At 40.0% G+C, this 26,578-nt stretch overlaps 4 protein-coding genes across 5 annotated transcripts; 1 reads left to right on the top strand and 3 right to left on the bottom strand.

Moving 5' to 3' along the window:
• Positions 1-1,551: 1,551 nt before the first annotated feature.
• LOC143155371 (protein obstructor-E) lies at positions 1,552-5,714 on the bottom strand. Its single transcript, XM_076328015.1, has 5 exons — positions 5,666-5,714; positions 3,913-4,107; positions 3,171-3,355; positions 1,733-1,965; positions 1,552-1,588 (listed from the first exon to the last, which is right to left on the bottom strand). The coding sequence occupies exons 1-5, from the start codon at positions 5,712-5,714 to the stop codon at positions 1,552-1,554; spliced, it is 699 nt and encodes a 232-aa protein (XP_076184130.1).
• Positions 5,715-7,429: 1,715 nt separating this feature from the next.
• Positions 7,430-10,950, bottom strand: Cpap3-b (cuticular protein analogous to peritrophins 3-B). Its single transcript, XM_076303883.1, has 4 exons — positions 10,821-10,950; positions 8,659-8,988; positions 7,831-8,227; positions 7,430-7,620 (listed from the first exon to the last, which is right to left on the bottom strand). Exons 1-4 carry the CDS (start codon positions 10,855-10,857, stop codon positions 7,503-7,505), a joined length of 882 nt encoding a protein of 293 aa, XP_076159998.1. The 5' UTR covers positions 10,858-10,950; the 3' UTR covers positions 7,430-7,502.
• Positions 10,951-11,188: 238 nt separating this feature from the next.
• LOC143154842 (sodium/potassium-transporting ATPase subunit alpha) lies at positions 11,189-19,479 on the bottom strand. The gene is made up of 9 exons (XM_076326851.1): positions 19,180-19,479; positions 18,349-18,661; positions 17,800-17,928; positions 17,041-17,453; positions 15,535-15,798; positions 14,382-14,696; positions 13,144-13,561; positions 12,100-12,388; positions 11,189-12,011 (listed from the first exon to the last, which is right to left on the bottom strand). Exons 1-9 carry the CDS (start codon positions 19,477-19,479, stop codon positions 11,441-11,443), a joined length of 3,012 nt encoding a protein of 1,003 aa, XP_076182966.1. The 3' UTR covers positions 11,189-11,440.
• A 545-nt stretch (positions 19,480-20,024) lies between these two features.
• LOC143143653 (uncharacterized) lies at positions 20,025-25,797 on the top strand. 2 transcript variants are annotated; one of them, XM_076305159.1, is made up of 3 exons: positions 20,025-20,088; positions 20,206-20,470; positions 21,402-25,797. In XM_076305159.1, exons 2-3 carry the CDS (start codon positions 20,318-20,320, stop codon positions 24,825-24,827), a joined length of 3,579 nt encoding a protein of 1,192 aa, XP_076161274.1. In that variant the 5' UTR covers positions 20,025-20,088; positions 20,206-20,317; the 3' UTR covers positions 24,828-25,797. The 2 variants fall into 2 exon arrangements, with proteins under 2 accessions (XP_076161274.1, XP_076161276.1); XM_076305161.1 differs by having other exon boundaries at positions 20,047-20,470; positions 21,402-22,581; positions 22,666-25,797.
• The last annotated feature ends 781 nt before the right edge of the window (positions 25,798-26,578 follow it).

Below are 26,578 nucleotides of genomic sequence, written 5' to 3'. Positions count from 1 at the left end.
CTCGACTCGCGTAAGATAATTAAGGTCTTATCTCTGTACGACTGTTGATAAATATTTTACAAGCTGGAGTAAGATATTAATAATACCGTGGAGGTTACGCAAGATACATTTAACATTTAATATATGTTGTTATCGGGTAAAATTTTAGTACGATATTAAGTAGCTGTAACTTTAAAAAACACTTTACCAAAACATTCCAAATTCTATTTTTACACCATGTTACCTATATTCGGTAACACAAATTCTACCTACGAAAATTATACGAAAATTCATTTATGGACTTTCTTTCCCCACTATTTTAGATAATCGACATTCCAATGTATAACCGTTAGGTCATTATGAAAATTTTACCAAACGCAAAAAGAAAGGAATTTTAAATTATCAACCGTAATATTATTATTTACACCTGATGTCAAATTAAATGAATTTAATCACTACCGTGTAATGAATATTTCAATAGCGATTAACTCGATTGTTTTCTTAGTCATATTTCCGAAAGAAAGGCAACGAAACTGAAGGAAATAACACTATCGTAACTTTATCGTTTTTAAATTATCGTTTATGCGATCAAAGGAGAGCTACACGAGCAGTTTTTAGATGTATTGCATCGATGTACGTAATAACGGAAGACGAATTGTTTCATTTTTGTCAACCTTACCGACATTGACGTATAGATGGAAATATGATTCACAAAGTCTCCGTTTTTAAACGTAGAGTGCGTAACAGAACAAAGGATCGCACAAGTCGGTACTTCAGTTTCCGTAGTACCAACTTTTATACTTGTATCTTATACCTCGTCCATAACGAGGTTCTATCGTTCTTGAGAATATTAACATCGCTGCGATAAAAATCATGTAAATTAACAGTTAATTTCAATGATCGAAATATTCTACGAATTTTTTTCTTTTTTTTTATCGGATCAAGTACCCTCAAAACTTTCTAACTTTCGTTTAAAATATTTTTCAACGTCACTAATATTTTCGATAACATTTTCACGATTCGATTAAAACAAGACACCCTGTGTAGACCAGAACCAGCTATTACCAGTAGAAATCAACCGTTATTGGACCTGAATGCAAAAAGCATATTAATACGAAAGTCGTACGTTGGATGAATCGAAGAAATAATAGAAGTAATAAAACATCGAGGTGAAAGTTTGTATCTATTTGGTTGGATGATTGTGAAAAAGTGCTTGAAGATTTTCTGTATTTCTATTATTGTATCTTTATGGAAAAGTAAAATTATCCATTAGATAGAACTAATGTCTTTCAGATCAGATCTTTAGCAGAAAAATATACATCTCGATTTTATATAGAACAATTGATTAAAATCTTTTGTATAATAATTGGGAGATATTGATTTATCGATCGCGATAAGGATAGAGATGAAGGTGAAATTTGAATAAATATCACGAATAAGGTAAAATAGAATTTATTATTTACGAACATTCAAATATCTAAACACACACATGATTACACACTAAACGAGGATGATGTGATTTTAAGATGATGTCAGGATCCCGATGCGGGACATATAAATTTCAAACATCGTTCATGGCTTTTTGTCATCGTCCTTGTACCAATCCTCGCTGCAACAAAGAAAAATCGGTTTCAATTGTACTTGTAAGCGAACTGTTAACAAAATTGTATAAAATTTTCATTCAAAAGGTATATTGTATTGCAAGTTTATTTTATCGATGTATTCTGCTGCTATTCTGTTAACTTGTGCATACCATCCGGGAACATTTTCTGGCGCGTCACATCTTTGTTGCTCCTCGTTGTAAACAGTGCCATCGCTGCAACCCTGTTCGCGTGGCGTTACACCATTCAGGCAGACGTAAAATTTCTGACAGTCATCTGGATGAGAAAACTTCGGGTGATCGACAACCATTCCCCTGGTGTCCACCTGACTTTCCTTCGGACACTCGAAGCCGTCTTTCAATTTCTTATCTACCACTCCGCATCCCTGAACGAACCGAATCACATTGTAAAATTTGTGAGAAATATTTTTATTTTCATTACCGAAATAAAAATCCCACTTTTTGACGAGGAATTACTTCTATCGAGGTAAAAATTCGAATTTTTAACGAGGAATTACTTTTATCGAGGTAAAAATTCGAATATTTAACGAGGAATTACTTTTATCGAGGTGAAATTTCGAATTTTTAACGAGAAATTACTTTTATCGAGATAAAATTTTGAATTTTTAACCAGGAATTACTTCTATCGAGGTAAAATTTTGAATTTTTAACGAGGAATTACGTTTATCGGGGTAAAAATTTGAATTTTTAACGATGAATTACTTTCATCGAGGTAAAAAGTTCGAACTTTTAACAAAGAGTTATTGTCCGTTGAAAACGAGAATGAGATATAGTTATTCATCGACAGTTGAATGATACAAACGACAAAAATAATACAATAAGACAGTAAAGCGAAAAAGCTCGATATACAAAGAGTTGAGTGACCGTTGATTGCATTCTACACTCCGCAACCGTTTCCAGATACGGTTAATTAATCAATCAGCAAACTAATAATTAATACCTATACGATCGATCAATTATTCGATAGAACGTAATTGTTGCAATTACACTAATACATAGAGCGTCTAGATCGTAACACGGATTACAAATTAACATTGCGTTGCAATAATTTCAATTATCAATCGCAAGAAAAAGTGACGATACATTATACCTCGACGTTACGACTCGGTTTGTCGATCGTTCCCGCGATTCGGAATAGAACAATAAAAATACATATGGATATAAAAAGAGTCGGTGTCTGCCGTTCGGTGGAAATAATTTCACTACGTGTATTAATTTCTGCACTGAATTTATTTTAACCGATCTACTTGATATCGTATATATTTTCATTGTCGCACAACTGATCAACAAACGGTCCGCACGGTGTGAAATTTGAACAAATTTCGAAATAAACACCACGATCGATAAAATTAAACGAATATTACAATCTATAGGACTTTGTACAATGAACCGATTGGCTACAAATCTTAAAGAACTATTACAGACGAATCTACCATGTAATTCGTACTATGCATCACGAGCCTCGTTGATACGGTCGCTAATCACTGCCAAGTGATAGCACGCGGCTCGAAATAAAATAAATGAAAAAGAAGAAGTATATTATACGTATGAAATATAAAATAATATTTACTTCACGACCGGCGCTGTCGGGCCAAACGCAGGTCCCGCTATATTCGTCGAAATGCAGTCCAGTGGTGCAGGTGATTTCGATAGCCTCGCCATCGATGCAATTGTAAAAGATGTTGCAGACGGATGGTTCCGGATGGGCGAAGAAACCATTTCGTCGTGGACACTTCTTGGTCGGTTGAGGTGGTTCTGCGGAGGTCAAAGTGATACTATATAACGGGAATTAAAAGCACTTTCGCCACCTATCGTCATTGGATCCTGTATGTCAAGGACATTAACCGCAAAAGCGAATGACACGTGTAACGTGTCGCGCTCTCGGAGATCTCGATTTTATTTCCAACATACGATACGATAAGTGTTTCGCGCAAAAATATCATAAACGATCACACTTCGCGGAGAATTTGGTACTTAATTATTTTCCATCGTACCGATAACCGATGCGGATACGTTCGTTACGATGACGAAATTTTTTATCGTTGAAAAAAAAAATTGAAATTACAACGAACTTGCGTAGCTCGAGACGATCAACGCAGTTCACGTTTAACGTGTGAATTTATTCCGGTGCGTATATTTCCAACATTGGATGTAATGAGGGTTTCAGGCAAAAATATCATAAACGATCGCACTTCGCGTAAAATTTGATACTTTAATATTTTTTATCGTACCGATGGCCGATGCAGGTAGATTCGTTACAACTGCGAGATTTTTTATCGTTGAAAAAAAATTAGAAATTACAACGAACTTACGTAGCTCGAGACGATCACCGCAGTCCACGTTGAATACGTGATCGCACTTGTTGACTTTACGATTCAGAGGATCGAAAACGAGTCCATCTGGACAAAGTTTCTCCGTTGCAATGCCGTCCGCGCACTCGTAGTATTTGTCGCATTGTTTCGGGTCCTCGTACTGGCCGTCTTTGCTCGGGCAATTGATCGCACCGTCTATAATATTGGGTACACGAAATTTTTCCTCATGAAAGTTCACCGTTCTTGTGCAACGACAATATTTTTTCCAGTTTACAAAAGAATGTTACGATCTTCGCTATTTTATACCATACTTTTCATCATTTCTTTTTTTTTTTTTTGTAACAGAATATTTGGCACGAAAATTCGTATATAAATAATTTATACAAAATGTTACAATAGAAGAGTTATCTATAGTACAATGTTCACCAAGTTTTACGTAACGACACATATGCGAAAACGTTCTTTCAAATAATTTATACGAAATTCTGTAATAGAATGTTCCCAATTTTGCACAACGCTTTGCATAATTTATAGAAAGTTCTACGATAGGGTACGCGTAATAGAAAATGGAACAATTCCGAAACGACATTGTGAATTTAAAAGAGCGTATTAATTTTTGGGAAAAAAAATGCTCACACCGGATCGCTTTCTTCTCTCGATGGGAGAAGAAAGTGATTAGCGGCGCGTATGAATTACAAATTTCGTCGAAAGCGAGAACGTTTTTCAACGGTGGTGGTTTCACTTTGGAAAATTCTAGAGCACAAAGAAGCGAAACAGCGTGGAACAAATTTCAGAAATTTCTCCACGCTACGCGCAGCATTTACTCGGTAAGATATACCGGAAATCAATGCCACGCTTCAAGAAGCATATAAAGTGGCTTCGGCGAGAAGCCGCGATAGTAAATGCAAGGTGGTCGAACCCACTCTCGACTTCTCGTCCTATTTCTCGAATCCTTCGTCGATCGGTATTGTTTTGTTTCTTTATGTAATTTATTGGTTCCACATGTGTATAGAGAGACGATTACCGTTGCAGATACTTATGCAACCTTCCCAGCAGTAGATCTGACATTTACGCTTTAGAAAGTTTAGGTTCGGCTGTCTCTTACGCACTCTATCGTGCGAAATTAATGCCTTTGGACCGTAATAGAGACGGAACGAACAACAATTTTTCGTCGCGGGATGGACGACGAGTTTCAGATATTTAAATCGTTACGAAATTTTACCGGTTTCACGCGACGATTACGATACCGGAAATTCTGTTGCATTTTAGAGGCTGCGGCGTACCGTGCTAAGAACTCGAGAGAAAGTCCGACGACTGTTTCAGTGAAACCGTTCTTTTTCTTCTCACCAATTACCATGCACTATTTTTCCTTTCGATCGAAAACATCGAACAGAAACGATCGAGAAACTTCCCGCTCGCGTTTATCCCGTTCGACGTAACGAGAGGACCAATTCTAAACGTATGTCCGAGAAATAAATATTATCGAAGAATACACGAGCATTTTTAATTATCCTTAAACCGATGTATTTCCTCGCGTAAAATCTCGTCGTAGACAACCACGACAATTTCACCGAATATAAAATCGAAAATACAAAACTTTTACATTTCAATTAAATCCGTTTCTATTACAACCGCTGTACGTTTCGTTCTGATTCGATACCGATCGTATCGGTATATATAAAAAAAAAAAAAATTACAATTTGGATATACCGAAAATTGTCCATTTCGTGAAGGAAATTGTTCCAGTACTTACGCGTTGCTGCCGCTACAGCCAATAGTATCAGAACGGGCGCTTTGATCATCTTTAGTTTCTTTTCTTTTCTTTTTTTCTACGTTCTCTCGTCTATTATTCGATGGATGTAAAATCGCGCAATCCGGTCAGGATGCTCAATTCGGTCACTGGTCACTGAGAGTAAAATTGGACGTTAATTTGTGTTTTTGGTGTCCCTTTGAAATGGTGTCTCCGTCGCGAAACACTGCAGCTCTTCGGCAACTCGGCACAGGGTATACCCCATTGGTCCCCACTACGGCCAATGGTTCTTCCCCACTTTCGCCACGTTTTCATCGATGGATATAACTGTCTAGAATCGAGATTGATCAGAAGGACCACGCGCTTTTACCCGTCTTTCTCTCTTCTCGGTATGGGCTCTCGTTATTCATCTTCCTCCTCTTGTCCACGACTCCACTCTCACTTCTGCGTCCTTCGTCTATTCTTTACGGAAAAATTAAAATTACCACGATCTCTGTAAACGATCGTTGCGGTCTTCAAATGTTTCGTAATGAAAATAATTGTACGGCTGTTTATGGTACGCCTTTTACACGGGGCGATGGAATTTCTTCTCCGCTCTTTGAACAACTCGTTGCAAATATACGTCGTTCCGTCGAGGAAATTAAGAAATTTTACACCGTGAATTGTGTCTCGTGTCGCAGGATTGATAAAAATCGTTGAATCGTAATTGCACGATCGGTCGTTTTTCATCTGACTTCGAAACGCGAGGTAACGGTACCAAATTTACGCGATAAATAATTTGAACGTTAACGTGAAATCTCTGGTAACGATCCGCGAAGAAACAAATTGGAAACGAAGCCACTCGTTGATGAAAGTGATCGATATCGATTCCGTTTCGTTATTATTCCCAGAATGCTGTTAATATTATCGGAATGTCGATCACTGTACGTTTAAATTTTATTTTCATACTTGTCCCGGTGATACGTTAGTTTTGCGTTAGCAAGCATCGAAGTAATTGCGAAATACGTGTTTTTTCGATGACTTTCATTGTGTTACATAAAATTGCTCCGTGTCAATAATTATGAAAGCGACGCTAAATTGAATTTATTATCTCGAAGGGATCGCGTTGCTAGCCCACCGTCCGATCTGGTCGATTTCGGAAGCGTTTCCCGTGAAATCTGAAGAACTTTCAGACTCGTGGCACTTTCACTGCTCATGGGAAAACTCTCGTGACAACGCGCGATTTGAATTCATTACTCGAAACGAAAAAAAAAGTTGAAATACTTACGCCAATGTTACGAATAGGAAGCGGATCGATTCGATAAAAAGTTACTCGCACGGTGGATCCTGAAATCTTGTTTTATGGCGCAATAAATCGGAAAACAAATTCCAGGGTTACGACGAGAAAAGTTCGAAACAAGCGGCCGGTAACTCTGCAAGTGAAAACATTCGAAAATCGCAAGATGGTTAATTTCTTAGAACATAAAATAAAAAACATTTGTAAAACTCCAAGCACCGTACCGCGCTCGTAATTACTGACAAGTATTCCTTAAAAGCTATAGTAGGAAACATTTGTAAATTGCAACAAGTATTTTGTTTACATAATGACCGACAGACATTTCGATTACATGTATCTCTACTATTTAGAACGGGTATATCGAACGAACACTTTAACGTAAGATTATCTACGCAACTTGATCATGGACTCGCTGAGAATACAATTGTCCTGCGCGTCGAATAATTTCACAATCGTCGCAATTGCAAGAAAGAAAAGCGGTTCTATTAAAAAGTGTTTTATTCTCCAGGTGGTGTTTAATAAGTCAGTGAATATTAAAATCTACATGCGAATTTAGCCTTAAATCTATGTCGGTTTCGCGCCTTTTCTTCTGCTGTGTCCACCGGTGTGTTTTGGTTTCGGCGGTGGATTTTCCAAAGCGTCCAGTTCCTCGTCGGTCAGCTGACCTTTGTACCAGTCTTTGCTGAAATTTTACAACATACGTTTGCGTCATTGCAAGATTAATTTCCAACGGTCACATCAAAGATAAAAGTGTCAGAAATTTATCTTCCATCGAAGATGGATTCTCCAAGGAATGGATTATCTTTTAAATTTCTTTTCTATCGGAGGAACCATGGATTCTCGTGTGTTCGTCGGTGAGAATTTTCTCGAACTTATGGCTACCCGGACTCACCATTCGGCTACTTTTCTAGCCCAGTCACACTTGCCGGTGCGTTCGTCGAAAGCTTGTCCCAGCTTGCAACCGCTTCTCCTCGGTATCTCGCCGTTCACGCAGACGTAGAAATATTGACAATCCTCGGTGTCGGGGTATCGTGGATGCGTAGCCGCGACAGAGTCGTCGACCTTTGGACAGGTGAAATTGAAAAGTTCCCTGGAACCGCAGCCCTTCTTCTGGGCCTCGTCGGGCCAATTACAGATACCGGTCTTCTCGGAGAATACCAGACCATCGGGACAGGTGATCATATTGTACTTCCCCTCGACGCAGTAATAAAACGTGTTGCATATACGAGTGTCCTCGTGACCGAAGTAACCGTGCATCCTTGGACAGTGGGGCGACGGTTGTGGTTTCTCTGTAACAGTCGCGAGTTCGTTTACGAATACGTACCGTTCTACGATTTTCGACGAGAAGTGTCCACACGTTTCGAACGTTGAACGAGACTCTCAAGGACCGTTGTTTCGCACGGAAAGAATATTATCAACGAAAAGTGTTCCCACATTTGGAGCGTTGAAGAAACCTTCAAGGACCGTTACTTCGCACGGAAAGAATCTTATCAAGAATCTCTGTAAGATCCGTTAACCGAAACTCATCGAACTAAATAACTAAATAACCCTTGTCTCCGACTCGAGCAAGTGGTTATTCGAAAGTATCTTCTTTAAACAAAGCAAATTCCTCTCGCTTGCACATCTCGTTTGAGAATCTTTCTCGGATCGTTGAAAAGTACCCGAGTGATCGTCCGCAAACGTACAATGCTCTCGAACGCAAGAAATCTCCGATACTCACGCAGTTTCGGTCTCTTGGAGCAGTCGATACCGAACGGTAGATCGCACTTCTCGTGTTGCGGGCTAAAGTCGTTGAACACCAGCCCGTCTGGGCAGAGTTTCTCCGTGAATTTATCGTCTCGACAATCGTAGTATTTGTCGCATTGTTCCGCATCGGGAAAGAAACCGTTGGGTTCTGGGCACCGGTCCGAAAGTTCCTCTTCGTCCTCGTACTCCTCTCGCTCGTCCGACGCTGGCTGCTGCTGCTGCTTCTTCTGCGTTACCGGCAAAGCGGTCTTCCGACGATTCTGCTCGGCAGCCTCTTGTTTCCTCGTCAGGGCCATCGCAACGCCTAAAAAATCATCGTATCGTCAATCTTACCAGTCGATCGCTTTTATTTTATTTTTTACATCCCGTGTTATACATAAATACATATTTTATATCCCCTCGGTACACATTTTTGTATATCCTCTCGATACACTTTTGTATACCCTCTCGATACACATTTTTATATATCTTCTCCATACACTTTTGTATATCCTCTCGATACACATTTTTGTATACCTTCTCGATACACATTTTTGTATATCCCCTCGATACACATTTTTCCATACACTTTTCGCGCATCCCCGATACGCACTTTCGTACATCCCCCCGACGTATACTTCGCTACATCCCCTCGATGTACATTTTCGTACATCCCCGTCGCTCGATCCCCAAATTCCCTCGAATCGATCTCGTCTTGTGAATCCTTCGCGCGTCCTCCCGTGTTTTCCTCGTCGAAAGAATGCACTCCGTCTCTACTGGAAACTAAATTGTTTTCCAGTTTTTTTTTCCCCCTCCTCGCCGGAGGAAGGTGCGGTAAGGCACAATGCGGATGTGTTCGAGCCGGTGGACAAGAATGACGAATGAATGGACGGAAAAAAGAAGAAAAAAAAAAGAAAAAGGAAGGAGAGAAACGTAAGGAGCGGGGGACTAAAAACGGTGAACGTCGAGAGAGGGTCGACTGGTCTCGGAGTATTTTCAAGGCGGCGCGACGTCCTGCGTCCCTGAATAAACGCCGGTCGCACGTAAACGCCGGTCGACCTCGCGAACGGAAGAAAGCGAGAAAGTGGCCCGAGCTGGCCGGTGTATCTGATCGGCCAGAACTTAAATGTCGTTTAATCGCACGGACCTGTTAACTTTCCAACACTCTATATAGATTTCGTTACGAATTTTTGAGGATCCTAGACAGGTTTGGCCGCGCGGTTCACCGTCGCGATGGAAATCGACGGGGGGACACGCTCGGTTTTTTCGAATAATTCGTACGTGGACGAAATTTAAAGACGCGCGAATCGTGCCTCGACGAAAGTTAAACAGTAAGGAAGGAGAGAATTATCGAACGATCTACGATGCGTTCGAATCCGTTTCTTTTCCTTTTTTCTTTTTCTTTTCCTTTTCCTTTTTTCTTCTTCCGAGTCGCGAGCCCACACACGTGGCCCGGAGAAATTAAACTTTCTATAGAGGTGTAAGGCGAACCGATTTCTCAATAACAAACCGATGGCGTAAGTCCTCCCGTGATTGGACGGGGATCGCGTGTCCGTTGGTAAAATGCGTCGAATCGAATCGAATCGAATCGAATCGTTCGTGAGTCGTGTGAATTCTACGACACTCTCGCGCGTAAACTGTCCCCGAATAATTACCATATTGCGCGCGTGTACCATAGTGCACCCTTCCATTTTGCTCGAAACCGACCGTACCAGCGTAACCACGAGCGTACCGTAGTCGAGCTCGAGACGCCCGGTACCGTCTAGCGAGAACTATTCCTAACCGCATTAACAATCGAAACGGTAGCCCCGCGATCCGTGTCATCGTAACGAGTAAAACAATACCTCGCGTAAAGGTCGTTACGTCCGCTGATCGGACGCTCGTGCAATTCCAACGTTCGAAAATTCCTAACCGCGTATATCGTGCATTCGACGGTATCGCGGCATCGTTTTACTTTCACTAATTTTCACACGTAGAACACGGTTCGCGGAGGAGAGGAAAATATTTTTTAGAAAATCCACGAAGAAGCATCGCTCGTGCACGAATACGATCTAAGAATCGATCGTGGCCAGTTACGCGTTCGCGTGATCGCCGAAAACGGGAGGAAAAAAGAAACGAAGATAATGTAAGACGCGCGTGTCGCGTAATTGTACTCACCGAGACAGATCAGCAGACAGAACACCTCCGTCTTCATCCTGACGGAGGGGGGCAGGATCGACTGGAAGAAAATAGGGTCTTTTCGTTGTATCGGGATCTTCGGTCACGGTTCTTCGAACGTGAAGGAATTGATGACTAGAGACTACTGGGCCCCATAGAGAGGGTCCCAGAGCCTTATATGCATCCCCCACTTTTCCAACCGCGAGGTTACAACACTCGACAACCGCGTAGAACCCGCGGAGAACCATTGCTCTTCTGCATACTCGCGTCGGACGTGTGCTCCGTTAAAGATGCACCGAGTTAACTGTACATAAACCGAGATGGCCGATGTTTCCATGCATTTCGCGGGTGCACACTCCGCGATGAGAATTTCGTCAGCGGGCAGAGTCGCTCCGTTGCCACGATGGTCGTCGTGCCATTTACGTTGCCGGTATTTTCGATTATTGATCCAACGATCGCCGCCTTGGCATCGAAACGCGAGGAGGATTATCGCGGTTTGTGCTCCATCGCGACTAACAATACCCGCGGAGTATTCTATCCTTGCGGATTCTTTCGAACACTGTACAATCGGTTCCTTAAATTCTAACTCCGAACGAATTCGTTGGATTCGTGTCGCGAATTTAATAACAGGTCTCTCGCTCCCACCAACCGCCGGGATTTCTTCTTATCCAAAGTTTCCGAAGCTCGTCGTATACCAGAATGATCACAGCATATGGTACGCCCGGTAACCACCATTCGATCTTCAACGGATAGGTTCTCAAGATTTCGTCCATGTACGGGGCGTAACATACGATACAGGCCACGATTATTTCGATAAGTATACCAACGTTCAGGATCCAGTTGTTCATGCCCTGTTGGAGAAGCGAGTTCCGCCTGGTTTTGCAAATCATGACGTCGGCCGCTTGCACGATCACTATACTGACGAAGAAAGCGGTGTGGCAAGTGTATTCGAGAATCTTGCGTTGTTCGTACGTCCATTCTTGGCCAAAACTGTCCTGCAGGTCGTTCACTACGATACTGTCCCACAACGAACGCAGGTCTAGCAATTTACCGGGTAGGAAACCGTGTTCCGCCATTACTAAGAAATACGCGAAAAATCCGGCGCACGCTTCGATTATACCGATCTGTCCGTAGGCCATGAAGATCAATCGACGACCCACCAGATAATCCACCGTAGGTATTCTGGGCTTTCTGAAACGTAATTTCAACGTGGTCGCGCACCAAGACCCGACGATGCGTATTTTATCGTCGTTTATTAATTTTCTACGGTTGTCGATACCTGAACATAATATCCGATTCGGACTTCTCGTAGGCCAACGAAACAGCAGGCCACATGTCCGTGCCCAGATCTATGCACAATATACAAATCACGCCCACGGGTAAAGGAATACCGAGTACTATGAACGCCAAGAATGGCGTTATTTCTGGGATGTTACTGGCTAATGTGTACGCGATACTCGACTTCAAGTTGTCGAATAGTCTTCGTCCTTCCTCGATCCCGGTAATTATCGAAGCGAAATCGTCGTTCAATAGAATCAGATCCGCGACTTCTCTGGTCACGTCCGAACCTGATCACGACGGAACAAAGAAACTTTTACGATTTATTCCATCGATACTACCAATCGTCGAGATACCAGCGCTTGGATCAACAAGGGAGGGACTGTGCCTGGGTACAAACGAACCCGTAACTCAATCTTGCACAAATATTTCGAATAGAAATTCTATCATTTTATCGTACCTTTTATCGTTTCCAAGTAAACTTCTGCTAACGGTATAATTGAGCAGTGCAAAGACTCTTTTGGGTCTGAAAAGACCCAGGCTGGGAGTTAAGAAAAATAGAAATTATAGACGGATCGTTACTTATTTAGAAAAGAAAACACCGTGCTTTCTAAACGCTGAACAAAATTAAGTAGTCCATGAATCGTACAAAATGTTCGTTTCGTTGTAAAATATAAGCATAGAAATTACAAACGGATCGTTACTTATTTAGAAAAAAAAACACCGTGCTGTATCCACACACGGACAAACCTAAATAATCGACTCTAAACGCTGAACGAAATAAAATATTTATACATACATTTCGTTTAACAAAATAAACGAGTATCCATAATTCGTGTAAAATTTTCGTTTCGTTGCACTGCGAAACGAAAAGGAGAAAACTTGTTTTCTTCGTTTGCTACGAGAAGCACTTTTCTCCCACAGTGAAGGAAGGATCGCCGTAATTTTTTCACCGAGTGATGGAAGACCTCTCGAATTCAATGCCAACGAATTATTTGTATACGGATACAGCCACGATGTTTCTTTTCCAAATAAGTAAATGTACCTGCGATGCCCATGGCGATACCAATATCGGCCTTCTTCAATGCCGGGGAGTCGTTAACTCCGTCGCCAGTTACCGCGGTGATGAGATGCAATCGTTGACAACTCTCGACAATCTGTAGCTTCTGTACAGGCGACGTTCTTGCGAAAACGATCTCGGGATAACTTCTTATAATGTCGTCGAGCTCAGCCGGCAGTGTATCGCGCAACTCCATCCCCGTCACCACAATCGAACGTTTCGTTCCATTGTTATCGTTGTGCGAAAGATCCTCGGTGATGATGCCGACGTACTTCGCGATCGCTCTCGCTGTGTCAGGGTGATCACCAGTTACCATGATCACCTTGATTCCGGCGCAACGACACTTGAACACTGCGTCTGGCACCGTTGGCCTCGGTGGGTCCATCATCGAGATCAAACCGATCTAACGATACGGATCGAGTCGAGTCGTTTATGCGAATTCTTAGCATAATTAGATTCGATGGTGAATCGATCCCGATCCGCGTGCAATAATCGCAACGATGCGTTCCGCGAACCGCGTTCGCGACTCTTTCGGAAATTGTACCGAGAAAACTATAACAGCTGTGCAATTTGAAAGGTGTACGTACACGTGTACGTAAGTTTTTGAAAGTTGACACGTTTTCTAATCGGCGCATAAACTGGTTCAAATTTATCTCTTTGTCAAATCAATTCAAAGGGACTGACTTTGGCAACTATTTTACGAATTTTCTTTCGAAATTTTCAAGGTCACCCTCAGCTTCTCGAAGAGAATCTACGAAACTTCTTTGCTCGTATTTCAATCGGTGATCGGAACGAGATTCTTTTGTTTATTTCGTGAAACGACCAACGTTGCGGTATTCTTCTCGAACACTTGTTCTTACGTTATCGTTAATATATCCCCGCTCGAATCGCAAAGGACAACGTGAGAAAATAACAGAGTTCCGTTCGAAGAATCGAGGACGACCTTGAGACTTTCGAAAAAAAATGCCACATTTACAATGTAATCGGCTCTTCGAACTGCGTCGAGTATACCGGAGAAGAAAGATTCGGATCGCTGCGCTGACACGGTAAACAATCAAGGTGATCGAGTTGCTCGGTTCACCCTGCGTGTCGTTTTTAAATTTCGCTAATGGAAGTTTCCAGCTTTGGTAAATCCCTCCCACATCCGAGTACCGTTAAACACGTTCCAAGAATTTCGTACGAGAGACAACATCGCCGCGCTAATGGAAAAATGAACATTTTACCAGTCTCAGATTCTGAAGCGGGAAATTCGGAGGATCCTCCGTAAAGGCGAAACCGGGCGGGAAAGTTGAAACAGGGAGATTGAAATCAGCAAATCCGAGTACCCGTTCGCCATTGTTCGCAAGAATGTAACAAGATTCCGTGTAAGCGTTCTTGATTTCGTCATTGAGCTCCCTTGTCTCGTTACCGAACGCCACGGTTCTGCATCGTTCCAACACGCTTTCCGGTGCGCCCTTAAAAAATATGAAATGCTTCTTCCGGCATACGTGGACATTGGCCTGGAACTTGTCCGTGGAATTGAACGGTATTTCGAACACCTACGTTCGAGAAAAGAAACAACAAGGATCACTCCGGCCGGGTTTGTTGAGGTACAATCCTCGATTATTCGAGGAACGTCCCACGATAAGAGAAAACAAGTATTCCAAACGATCCTACCACGGTTTCGTCATTCTAAACTCGTCGTCGCACTGTTTACCAACGTGTCAACGTACCGAAGTCAATTTACTCTTAATTGTGCAGTCGAGGCGCGAAATACCGAATCGTTTGGAAACAGGTACAACCGTGACCGAATACTGTTCCAGGCAGTGAAGAATCGATCGAAGATTTTGAACACAAAAAGACAAAAATGTAAACTCTCTGTGGAGAAAAGATTTGATTTCCATTGCTCTCTATTCGTCCGTGACGAGAATATAATAATTTTAAACATCGAATAGGATGAAATAAATTTCTACGATTTACGAAACTCGAGCTCGAACATTTAGTAGGAATAAAAAAATGTCTACGATTTACGAAACTCGAACTCTGTTTCGTCGGGTGCCCCTAGATCGCTACCGTTAATTTTTCCGTGAGTAGATACGGCACTGCGCGACGGTGTAGGAGTGGTTCTATCGAAAAAGAGACAAAACTATGTCTAGAACTATAATACGTGCCGAGAAGTCCGTACGTTGTAACGAGAAGTTGAAAGGATAATTGCGGTTTCATTCGTTGATGGAATAACGCGTAACCGATTATCGTTCTCGATGAAATATAATTACAAGTGAGCGTATCTTCCATCGTTTGAGAAATTCGATTATCCGTGTACAGTCCTCTCGTCAATTAGTTAGGATAATCGAGGATCTACCTTACCGTGTTTGCGAGTAATAGCGTATGGCTTACCTTTGTACAATTCTTCCTATAAGTATCTACGCCTCCTTTCACTAGAACTTCCATGCACTTTAATAAAGCTGCGTCAGAAGCATCCCCCAAGACTTTCCTTTTGTGCAAAGGCGGGACAGGCATGTTCTCGGACAGAGGTGCCCATTCCGCTCGGTTGCAAAGGCTGGCCACCCTGGCCAAATTATCGAATCCAGGATTTTTAAGGTACTTTTTCCACGTGTCGGACGCCATTACCTCTCGCAATTCGCCATCGTACCACATGTGCTTCACCTGGAGCGATGAATTTCATTTAGCAACGATATCGGTCCGTTTCCTGGGAGACTCGGATAATTTCGTAGCATCGAGAACCTTCTCGCGTTTTCTTTCTTAGAAAATTGAAATAAACGATGAAAAATATCTGTTCGGGAAAAATAATAATAGTTCTGGTAAAAATAAAATTAAAAAGATACTTGTTAGGTGAAAATGATAACAGTTCCGGTAAAAATAAAATAAAAAAAATACCTTCTCGGTAAAAGTAATAATAGTTCTGGTAAAAATAAAATTAAAAAAATACTTGTTAGGTAAAAATTATAACAGTTCCGGTAAAAATAAAATTAAAAAATACTTGTTCGGGAAAAATAATAATAGTTCCGGTAAAAATAAAATAAAAAAAATACTTGTTCGGTAAAAGTAATAATAGTTCTGGTAAAAATAAAATAAAAAAAATACTTGTTCGGTAAAAGTAATAATAGTTCCGGTGAAAATAAAATAAAAAGATACTCGTTCGGTAAAAATAATAATAGTTCCGGTGATCGTCGTTATTTAATTCAAATTGTCGATCCGTGAAGATATCGAATACATTGTTTCGAATGTTTTACGAAATCGGAATAGGAACAATACGTGAGAACGAAATCGAAACAAAGCGCGTTAAAATCAAGATTTTTCCAAGCTGTTCTGATAATCGAATAATCACGAGTAACGTTCTAATCTCGGATTTTGTGAACTTTGTGTAAACCATTCTTTGTGTATTTATCCATCGAGAAGTATCAAACACGCTAATACTCGACCAACAACATTATCCGAATTTATGTACAATACAAGTGTAACATGTTACCGACATGTATTTAATACTCGAATAGAAAACACAAGTGTACGTGCTCGATTACCGTAGAGTAAATTTTTCCACGTACATCGAATATTTAATACAAATTTCAAATAATGCTTGACCAACATTATCCGAATTCATTTAACACATATAATACATAATTATATATTAAATTTCAAATACGTATGAATCGGAAACATCGTTCCGTAAAAAGAAAATGCTCGTTCGGTAAAAATAATAATAGTTCCGGTGATCGTCGTTATTAATTCGAATCGTTCCATCGAAAGAAATACTCGTTCGGTAAAAATAATAATAGTTCCGGTGATCGTCGTTATTAATTCGAATCTTTCCATAAAAAGAATACTTGTTCGGTAAAAATGTTCCGATCCCGATGAAAAGAATCACGCAAACGACGAAACCACGCTTACGGTCATTTTATTTTGCGTGAGGGTCCCCGTTTTGTCGCTGCAAATAACAGCGGAGCATCCCAACGTCTCAATGGCTTCGAGATGTTTCACCAGGCAATTTTGGTTCGCCATTCTCTTGGCCGTTACGGTCAGACTGACGGTCATGGTGGCCACCAGCCCTTCCGGTACGTTGGCCACTATAATACCAATGAGAAACACCGTCGAGTCGATCCAATTGTAACCCATGGCTAACGAGAGAACGAAGAAGAGAACACCGAGGAATATCGCCCAGAACGAGATCAGCTTCATGAACCAATGGATCTCGCGCGAAAGCGGCGTCGGTCTCGGTTTCAATTTAGACGTCAGTTTGGCAACTCGTCCCATCATGGTGTGATCACCGCAGGCAACCACCACTCCTTTTCCGGTGCCTGTAGTTTTCGAAGAAAGAAAAAAAAAAAAAAAAAACAGAAACGTAATAAATACGAAACCGTAACGAATACAGAACAAAACGAACAGCGTACGGGGAACTCGGTTCTATCGGGTTGTTCGGAAAGCGATTTCGTTTTCCAAAATGGAGAACACGTAATTTAATCGAATGAATTTTATCAATTTTATCAATTTTATCAATTTTATCAATTTTATCAATTTGATCAATTTTATCACCGTTCGTTTACACGCTGAGAATAAAAAAACGTGTTTCATTTTCAGCGAAGAAAAAGAAAGAAAAAAAAACGAAACGACTTTCCGAATATATTTCGTCGCGCGTTTCGTTACCTTCGACTATGTCGGTCGAGAAGAAAACCATGTTCTTCGCTTCGATAACGCTCCTCGTTGTTTGAACGTTCGCCGTCCTTAAAAGCGCTATGGATTCACCGGTGATCGAGGAATTGTCGACCTTGAGACCTTACCTCGCAACACACGCGTACCGTGCGCGTTAAGTCGACTTAACGAGAAATGCATCGTACGCAAATTTCACGTTTCGAATACGAATAATTGTACGCGAGGATCGGCGACCACGGTCGGATCGTTCTCGTGGATTTGTCGTTCGAACGTGGGTCGTTTCCAATCGTTTCGCGGATCGATTCGAGAAACGATTCGCGTCGTCTTCGATCGCGCGAGCAATTCCACGATTCTGTGAAATTTGCGTTCACGAGGCGCACAATCAATGCGATATCTCGAGCGTCAACGAAGAGAAAGGCGAGGACTTTTTTTTTTTCTTCTCTCTCTCTCTCCCTCTTTCTGTCTCTCTCTCTGTCTCTGTCTCTCTCTCTCTCGAGAAATAAGAAAGTTACGCCTGCAACTCCAACGACGATACGGATTTACCTTGACATTCCAGGATCCTAATGTCAGCGGGTACGCGGTCACCGGTTTCCAAAAGGACAATGTCCCCGACGACTAATTCGGCTACACAGAGTTCCTTCTTCTCACCGTCCCTGAGGACCCTAGTCTTTCGCGGTAACATTTGCTGAAACGACTCCATGATACGGGAACTTTTCGATTCCTGGTAATGGCTGAACATCCCCGTGATCAAAATCAGGGCAACGAGTACTATACCGAGGCCCAGATGTTCGTACGAGGCTTCACCGTACGTTTTGTACTCCAACACGTAATTGCAGAAACACAGCGCAACGCCCACCTGGACAAATCGATTGTAAACACGCGTCGAAACGATACCACCGCGATTGTTATTTGTAAATTGCGAGAAACCCGCCTACGAGCTCACGCGACCTATAACGCAATTATCGATTAATATTCGCCTCGTGAAAAACACGAAACAACGCGTTTCGAACGGACTGGTCGAGGAAATCGATTGCGAGTGCTTTGGAAGTGACTTCGAAGCGACTTCGAAGCGAAAGTTGAACATTGAGATTTTCAAATTTCACGTTTTATCTTCGCGAGTACGTTGTTTCTAGATCGGTGAGGATTGACCGGTAAAAATAAATCCCAACACGACCTATTTTCGATTATTTTTCAATTGTGCGCGAATAATTTTTCCAAAATTAAAAACACTCGGAACGAGTATAATATAAATACTCGGTCCTGTTCGAGCTCGTTTTCATCGGCGAGATCTCGCCGATAGAAACCGTATCGTACTATGTATTACACTTCGCGCGTTACTTTTGTGTATTGTGTTTCCGTATTTATACTATTTACCCAAATTAATAAAGAAAATCCTCCGAAACATCGACCCAAGAATTTGAATACGTTAGAGGTCTTTTTCAGTGGTGTGAGCGCGTTCAGTCCGTTTTCTTTTAAAAGATCGCGTGCAACGGTCGTGGATAAACCGTGCGTCGCATCGGTTTCCAGGCTTTGTAATAAATCTAGAGCCGCACGTAGGTGAACGTCTGTTTCTATATCCCGGCGCAGAGATTCCAGATTACTGGTGGCGTGACGTTGCCTTCGTCTTGGCCGAATAAAAAATTGTAATATTTTCGAGTTAAAAATCGAACTCATCGTAGCCTCCGTCGATTGAAAATTAAAAGTAAAATATATTCCTTCCTATAAAAATGTTAAATAACCAAAATGTGTATTCAACATGATAAAATTCTATCGAGATATCGTTCCACGCGTTTTCGAGCGATCACATATCGCAATTCGATTGCACTCGCATTGAACGGCTTCGCTGCGCGTCCACGAACGATCGCAACGAACGTGATTTATTTTACAAATTATTCGAGTCGCGTTGTTACGTAACGCGTGTATTTCGATTCCGTTCTATGAAATTTACAACGGTGTTTCGGTAATTATAAAAGGCCTGGGAACGAAACACGCTTCCGAATGAATTTATCGACGCGAGAGGCTACGAACGTTCGCGAGTATACGAATACAAAGGTAGCGTTTCCGTTGGGGAAAAATCGTTTGTAGAAAAAAATGTTAAATACCGACAGCGGTGTCGTTGCATCGGAAAGAACACTCTGCATTACCCGCAAAGTATCGATGTTTGCGAAAGAAAGAAGAAGATGGTGGCGCTGATGTGCAAAGGCCGAAGCCAGACGAGTCTCGAAAGTCGAAAGACGCCACGCAGAGGAAACGAGTTCGGACCGCCATAATAGCGCCATAGCGGTGTGTACTTCGTCCCGCTCGTTCGTTGTCCGTGACGCGACGCTTACCGACGCTCGGCGTCGTTTATTAAAATTCCGATTAATGAGCGATACATTCATATCGCGATTACATTCGCAGTGTGCTAAAGCGTGGATACACAACGCACGAGAGGACTCGAGGTAAGATCGACGTGAGAGACGCGTAAGTGCGTGTCTTCGTGGGTGCCTGCACGGACGATAGGCAGGAAAACATGGAGAACAGGCCGGCGCCGCTCCGTTCCAGGAGAGTCTGTCGATTTTGCCTGACAGAATCTGAACCGCTAAGCTTTATTTATGAGAGGGATCATAGCAAGCCGTTTCAAGTACCGCTTACCCTGCAGATCATGTCGTGCGTCGCCATAGAGGTAATTATTTTCTTTGAAAACGGCATCGACCGCCACCGACCTATTCTCTGTCTATCTTTCATACCATATTCTTGGGATAGGCATGCTTTTGTGTGTTGGTGCTTACCCTATACACACGCTCGTTTCGTACATTAGCGATGTTGGATTTTCTTGAATTGTTCGTTACGATCGATTCTTTTCATCGAATAAAATGCATACTACGCCAATAGACAGCAAGCAATTTGGATAGTGCAGATATCATATTTACCGGTCGAGTCGTACGCAGTCAACGACTTTTCGTTGAAATCGATCGTGAGATTTTCATTTATGGATATAATAAATAAATTCGGTACAATGCGATCGGTTAAGAATGCTCGATGTACGATTATACGCGAAAGAATATAAATATGTACCGATTTGCGCAATGAAACCGTACCGTCAATAATTTCGTTTCAATGCTGCGATGGTAAAATATGATGTCTATCTTATTTCGAAATCATTAATGTATTTCCTATTATCGATGTTTATATGTATGAAGTATGTAAAATATTTTAAAAACGTATTTATCGATTTATTTTATAAAACAGCGTTCTGCCACGATGACTTGAAATAACGCAGTTTGGCGGGAAAGCGAATGACATATATTCTACTCGATTTTTATGGATACTTTTCTTATATTTCTACTAAAATTACTTTTATTCTAAAATATTGGGTAGAATATAAATAAAATTTGACTGGTTTCACGGGCCATGCATATATTTTGAGAAGAGACTCGTATAAACTTTTATATGGTACTTTTTATAGTTATTGTAACATTTTACTCTTTTCCAACTTTTTTTCGTACAAATTACACTTTTTAAACGAATTTTAATTCGCGTGTCTTTCGAACTGAAAATCGATTAAAAAATGTTTAACGCGTCAACCTGTACTAATTTAACATATTGTTTTTAAGGTGTACGCAGCCGATGGAATGCCACAGATGATATGTAATATGTGTCGCTGGAATCTGGATCGTTCTTACAAGTTTAAACTTCAATGTAAGAAAGCGGACGAAGCGCTAAGAGCTTATCCGTTGTCTGGTGTTTTACCAAGACCGTTTCCACCGATTCCTAACGATCCTCCTGAATTGAATAAAAAACGACCTTTGGAGCAGAGATCTCAAAATGAAGGCATAAAGAAGCCTCGTCTTGATAACGATGATAGAGAAAGACGAGAAACACGAGAACGAGACAGGGACAGGGACAGGGAGAGGGAAAGGGAAAGAGAAAGAGAGAGAGAAAGGGACAAAGATCGCGACAGGGAAAGAGAAAGAGAGAGGGATAGACAAGCAGAAAAACAAAGAGAAAAAGAAGAACAACACGATTTTTACGAAGAAGAACAAGATGCTGGTAGCGAAGGAGAACAAGATTCAAAAATTACTAAAGAGGAACGGAAATTAGAACCAGGTGAAATAAGAGTACATGCGTGCGATCAGTGCGATCGTACATTTCCCTTGCGCCAAGCTCTTGCTCTTCATATTCAAAGAGCTCATAGAGATCGTAACTACAAATGTACAGAATGTGACCGTAGGTTCTTTTCTAAATACGATCTTGGGAAACACATGACTACGCATTCGGAAGAGAAACTTTTCTCTTGTCCGATTTGTAACAAACAATTTTCAAGAGCAAATTTGTTACAACGTCATGAGAAAGTTCATAGAGATGAATTACGATACGGTTGTCAACAGTGCGATCGTGAATTTTTTAAGTCCGAAGAATTAGAAAAACACGAAGATGCTGTGCACAAGAAAGAAAAACCTTTCCAGTGCAATATCTGTAATAAACGTTTCACGTACAAGCAAGGTTTGGAACGTCATGAGGTGCTACACAACGAAGATAAAACTTTCGTTTGCGAATACTGCAAGGAAGCATTCCGTACGAGTACAAAATTGGCTCGTCATTTAACAACTCATGCTGGACATAGACCGTACTTATGCAAACTATGTCCTCGTTCGTTCTTGTTATCTCACCATCTAACTAGACACATGCGTTCGCATTCTGTAGAAAAACGGCATGTTTGCGAGGATTGTGGTAAAGCATTCAAGCGCAAGGAGAGTTTGGAAGTACATCAACTAACGCACACAAAACGCACAGGTATGGGGTTATCTTGTGATGTCTGCCAGGAATCTTGTAGAAATAGAGCAGATTATGTCACTCATATAAAACAACACATTGAAGCAGGTGAAAAAATGGGACCAGATGGATTGCAGCCAGACAGTAAAACCAAACTTGAACTAGATTCCGATGAAGACGAAGAAGAAGAACAATATTCGGATGGAGATGATGATTATGAACCACCGGCGTATATTGTGAAGAAACTTCCAAAACCAAATAAACCATCTGAGAGCGATGACGAAACAGAACGTGCAGAGAAGGAAGAAAATCAAAATGAACAAGTGGTATTTGTAAGACGTAAAGATGGTAATATGATTAAAAAGACAATTAAAACGTTGATGCCTATTCAACGTAGAGAAGTACAGGACACAAAAGTAAAACAGAGTTCTAATAGTAATCAACCTCAATTAAGTGCAAAAAGTTCACAATCTAAGCCGATTGAAGAATCTTCAAAGTCTTCCCGTGTGGATGAAACAGAAGCACAAGTTCAAAAAATTGTTGCATCGGTGTTTAAAGAACATAAGATTCCTTTGAAGCATCAAAGTGTTAGCGAAGAACAAGGTAAAGAATCACCTACGTCCACAAAGAGTAACTCACAGAATCAAGTACCTATGAAAGATGAAAAATCAGAAACACCTGCTCCGATCACCAGTACACCAAAAGCTGTTAGTACTGTTAAAGTAATAAAAAGAATTGTTGTGAGAAAACCTAGTGGAAGTACAGAAACTCCAACAGGTACATCTGCAACGAAAGAAGGAGATGCAACAGGTGCAACACCTCAGATGTCTAGTACAGGTCACAAAGTTACAAAAAGGGTAATTGTTCGTCGAATTATTCGACAAGGCGATACTACAAGAGAGGTTATTATGAATCCTGATGGAACCATAATAGATCCAGCAGAATTGGCAAAATTACCAACTGGAAATGTTGTAAAGAGAGTTGTTGTAAAAAAGCCTCTTGATAAGCATTCAAGTCTAATCCAAGCTGTGTTGCAATCGTCCACGGGTCCACGACAAGTATCAAACACGATGAAGAATAATGATCCTGTATTAAATGAATCTCCAAAGTTCGAATTAAAAACGTCTCAATCTACAAGTGCAACGCCGTCGGCAGCAAAAATCACCGCAACAACTGCTGAGAAACCAGCCTCTACAGGAGGTGATCAGGAGACTAAGGAGAAATTAGAACAACTAGAAAAGAGAGTGGAACAACAACGTTTGAAAATTGAAGAATTAGAAGCGCGTAAACAACAAGAATATGAACCTATGGAAGAGTTATCCCCAGAACGCCATGATGAGTCCGAGGATGAACAACAATTACCACTAAAGAGGGTATTTGTGAAGAAAAAGCAAAGTATGTATGATGAGGAACAAGAATATAACGACAATGATGTAACAACAACAACTCCTGTAACAACACCTGCAGCAACAACACCTACAGTAACAACTCCTGCGACAATAACAATAGAAAGTAGCCAGATTGAGACGGAAAAAGAAACAAGCGAAATAACCGAGGTAAAACAAGTGGAAAATACACAGAAAGAATCTATACTACCACCAAAAATAACATCTACACCTATAGCTAGCGTTAGAAGAGAAGGTAGACCATTGATAACCAGTTCAAAAGTTTATGGAAATAAGAAAATTATTGTTGTGAAAACAGAAGAAGCATCAGAAGTGGAAGAGATGAGTCGAGAATTATGTAGTATATTGGACTCTGCTGATTCTGTAGTGAAGATGCAAGAAACGGTTTTAAGTAATCTGACTCAAATATCTTCTCTTGGAGAATCTTCTCAGAAGAATTATCCTGATAAACCAAAAGCTGGTCCTTCTAATGTGGCTGATAACGACGATGATGACGATGATATAGTAAAGAAAGAACTCGTTGTATCTGAGAACCAAGATCAAGAAATGTCTGTTAAATCAGAAGATTCTGCTCCAATGGATGTAGAAAATTCGGAAGAGACCATCATTAAAGTAGAGTCCAAATCTGATGAACAAATTGTCGAACAACCTGAACAAAATTCAAATTTGTCCTTAGATGAACAAGATCTTTCTGAATCCACGGACATTTTTGAACCCTCGGACAATGTGTTGGAAGTTCAGAAGAATGAGTTAGGAGATTCTGTAATCGAACTTGATCATGAAAATCACACAATAAATTTGAACGACACTAATGACAGTCAAGATAGTCTTGAAGATAAACTTCAACAAATGGAAGGTTGAATTTCTCTCCAGAGAAAAGTGTAAAATGAGAAGAGCAACAAGATTTAAGAGCTATTGGCTGTAATTTAATCAATGTTGCACTTTTGATTACAATTTTATAAACTCGAACACGATCTCGATGCATTTTGGATAGATATACACATTGATTGTTTTATCACTAAATTCCTTAAGTAATCACGTGAATTTAAGGTAACCTGATCTTATTATATTGTATCTAAACTTCCTTATGTATCTTTGATTTTTCCTGTGTGATAATTGTAGAATTATGTCTGCAATGTTGATTATTAATTAATATCAGTAAGGTACGAAAACAAGGTGTACTACCTATAAATTAATATTACTGCGTAAAAACAAAAAAATTTGTTTGAATTGTAATAACAAATTCATTTATACCTTGTGTACGTTACAAGAAACTTATAATCTATATTATTACATCAATGGGATGTAGAAATTTTGAAATCGAATATAAATGTAAGATCCAGTCACAGAGATTTTTAAATTAAAGCAATTCTTTTAGATATCTGATTTATTGTCTGGTATATATGCATGTAAATACTGGACACAAGAAATTTGTATATACATCAGAAGCTACATTTTTTTTTTTTTGTATGTTTTTTCTTTTCAAACAATTCTGTCGATCTATTTTTTTTGTTAGTAGTTATTGAATTACATATTTGTGCATTGTTATTCACAACTGACTCCATTATTGGGAACACAAGGTACTTTAAAGAATTAAACTTACTGTAATGCTTAATGATAATTGTGCGAGACTAGAATGGAAACAGAACATAGATTATTCAATATTCTATAAACATTTGAAACTATGTATCAAATACAAACCATGGTGTGTAAATGTAAAATCAAGTGTTACTTATTTTCCAAGAAATCTCTTCCATGCATATAGTATTGATAATTAGCATATTGAATTTTATATAAAAAGTGTACATTTGTTTTCATGCAACAGGATACGGGACACATTTAGGTATACATTTTATTATTATTGTACCTTATAAACTATTAATATTTTATTTTATATAATATTATTATAATACTATATAAACATGATTACATATGTAATAATATTATTTTCGTCTTATTTTAATGAACAATTTATATAAATATGTATCTTATGACAGTTATGACTTATGACTATAAATATAATATGTAGATACAAAAGAGCAGTGAATCGTCTTGAAAAGTTATCGGCAAATCGCTAATAAGAATGTAGAAAAACTGATTAAATATTGAAACCATGGTATCCTCAGAATTTACAAAATATACTTTTATCACATACCATAGAGAAAGAAATAATTTACAGAATTATCACCTACAGTACAATACATTATTATTCATGATACACGGTCAGAAAATAAATATAAAATATATTCTGAACATTTTTGTTAAATAAAATTATTTTCATTGAAGGACATTGCGAAAATTGAATTTAATTGCAATATTAAATGAGTTTTTTTAAATTTATCAACAGATTTGTAACTGTTTCATCCACATTTCCCATAAACGTATTAGATGTGAACAATGCTAGATGTCGTCACTATGACAGTTTACTTCTACAAAATCGATCTTTGGTTTTTGATGTCTTTCGATTATCGAAATAGTAAATTCTATTATACGAAAGAAGCTTCGAGAATAATGGACAAAACGTATACGTTTCTAATTAGTAGAGGCAAAACAAATAAACGTAAGTGAATTCAAAGAATACATATAAAATGTAACTACGTATAAAATTGCCA

Source organism: Ptiloglossa arizonensis, chromosome 2 (assembly GCF_051014685.1).
Source record: "Ptiloglossa arizonensis isolate GNS036 chromosome 2, iyPtiAriz1_principal, whole genome shotgun sequence".
In the NCBI taxonomy this organism is placed as follows: domain Eukaryota; kingdom Metazoa; phylum Arthropoda; class Insecta; order Hymenoptera; family Colletidae; genus Ptiloglossa; species Ptiloglossa arizonensis.
Note: the sequence above shows the minus strand (reverse complement) of the source record. Positions and strands in the feature narration are given on the sequence as shown.

Excerpts from the sequence above, each read along its gene's own strand:
- LOC143155371 (XM_076328015.1), bottom strand. The coding sequence starts at position 5,714 with ATGATCAAAGCGCCCGTTCTGATACTATTGGCTGTAGCGGCAGCAACG. Across the intron at positions 4,108-5,665 it reads GGCTGTAGCGGCAGCAACGC|ACGGTGCGATCAATTGCCCG; the intron begins GTAAGTACTGGA and ends CCAATATTATAG. Across the intron at positions 1,966-3,170 it reads CCGACAGCGCCGGTCGTGAA|GGATGCGGAGTGGTAGATAA; the intron begins GTAAATATTATT and ends CGGTTCGTTCAG.
- Cpap3-b (XM_076303883.1), bottom strand. The coding sequence starts at position 10,857 with ATGAAGACGGAGGTGTTCTGTCTGCTGATCTGTCTCG. Across the intron at positions 8,228-8,658 it reads CTCCAAGAGACCGAAACTGC|AGAAACCACAACCGTCGCCC; the intron begins GTGAGTATCGGA and ends CGACTGTTACAG. Across the intron at positions 7,621-7,830 it reads GCTAGAAAAGTAGCCGAATG|CAAAGACTGGTACAAAGGTC; the intron begins GTGAGTCCGGGT and ends GTAAAATTTCAG.
- LOC143154842 (XM_076326851.1), bottom strand. The coding sequence starts at position 19,479 with ATGAGTTCGATTTTTAACTCGAAAATATTACAATTTTTTATTCGGCCA. Across the intron at positions 17,929-18,348 it reads TAGGATCCTGGAATGTCAAG|GTCTCAAGGTCGACAATTCC; the intron begins GTAAATCCGTAT and ends TTGCGAGGTAAG. Across the intron at positions 12,389-13,143 it reads TATCGCCATGGGCATCGCAG|GTTCGGACGTGACCAGAGAA; the intron begins GTACATTTACTT and ends CGTCGTGATCAG.
- LOC143143653 (XM_076305159.1), top strand. The coding sequence starts at position 20,318 with ATGGAGAACAGGCCGGCGCCGCTCCGTTCCAGGAGAGTCTGTCGATTT. Across the intron at positions 20,471-21,401 it reads TGTCGTGCGTCGCCATAGAG|GTGTACGCAGCCGATGGAAT; the intron begins GTAATTATTTTC and ends ATTGTTTTTAAG.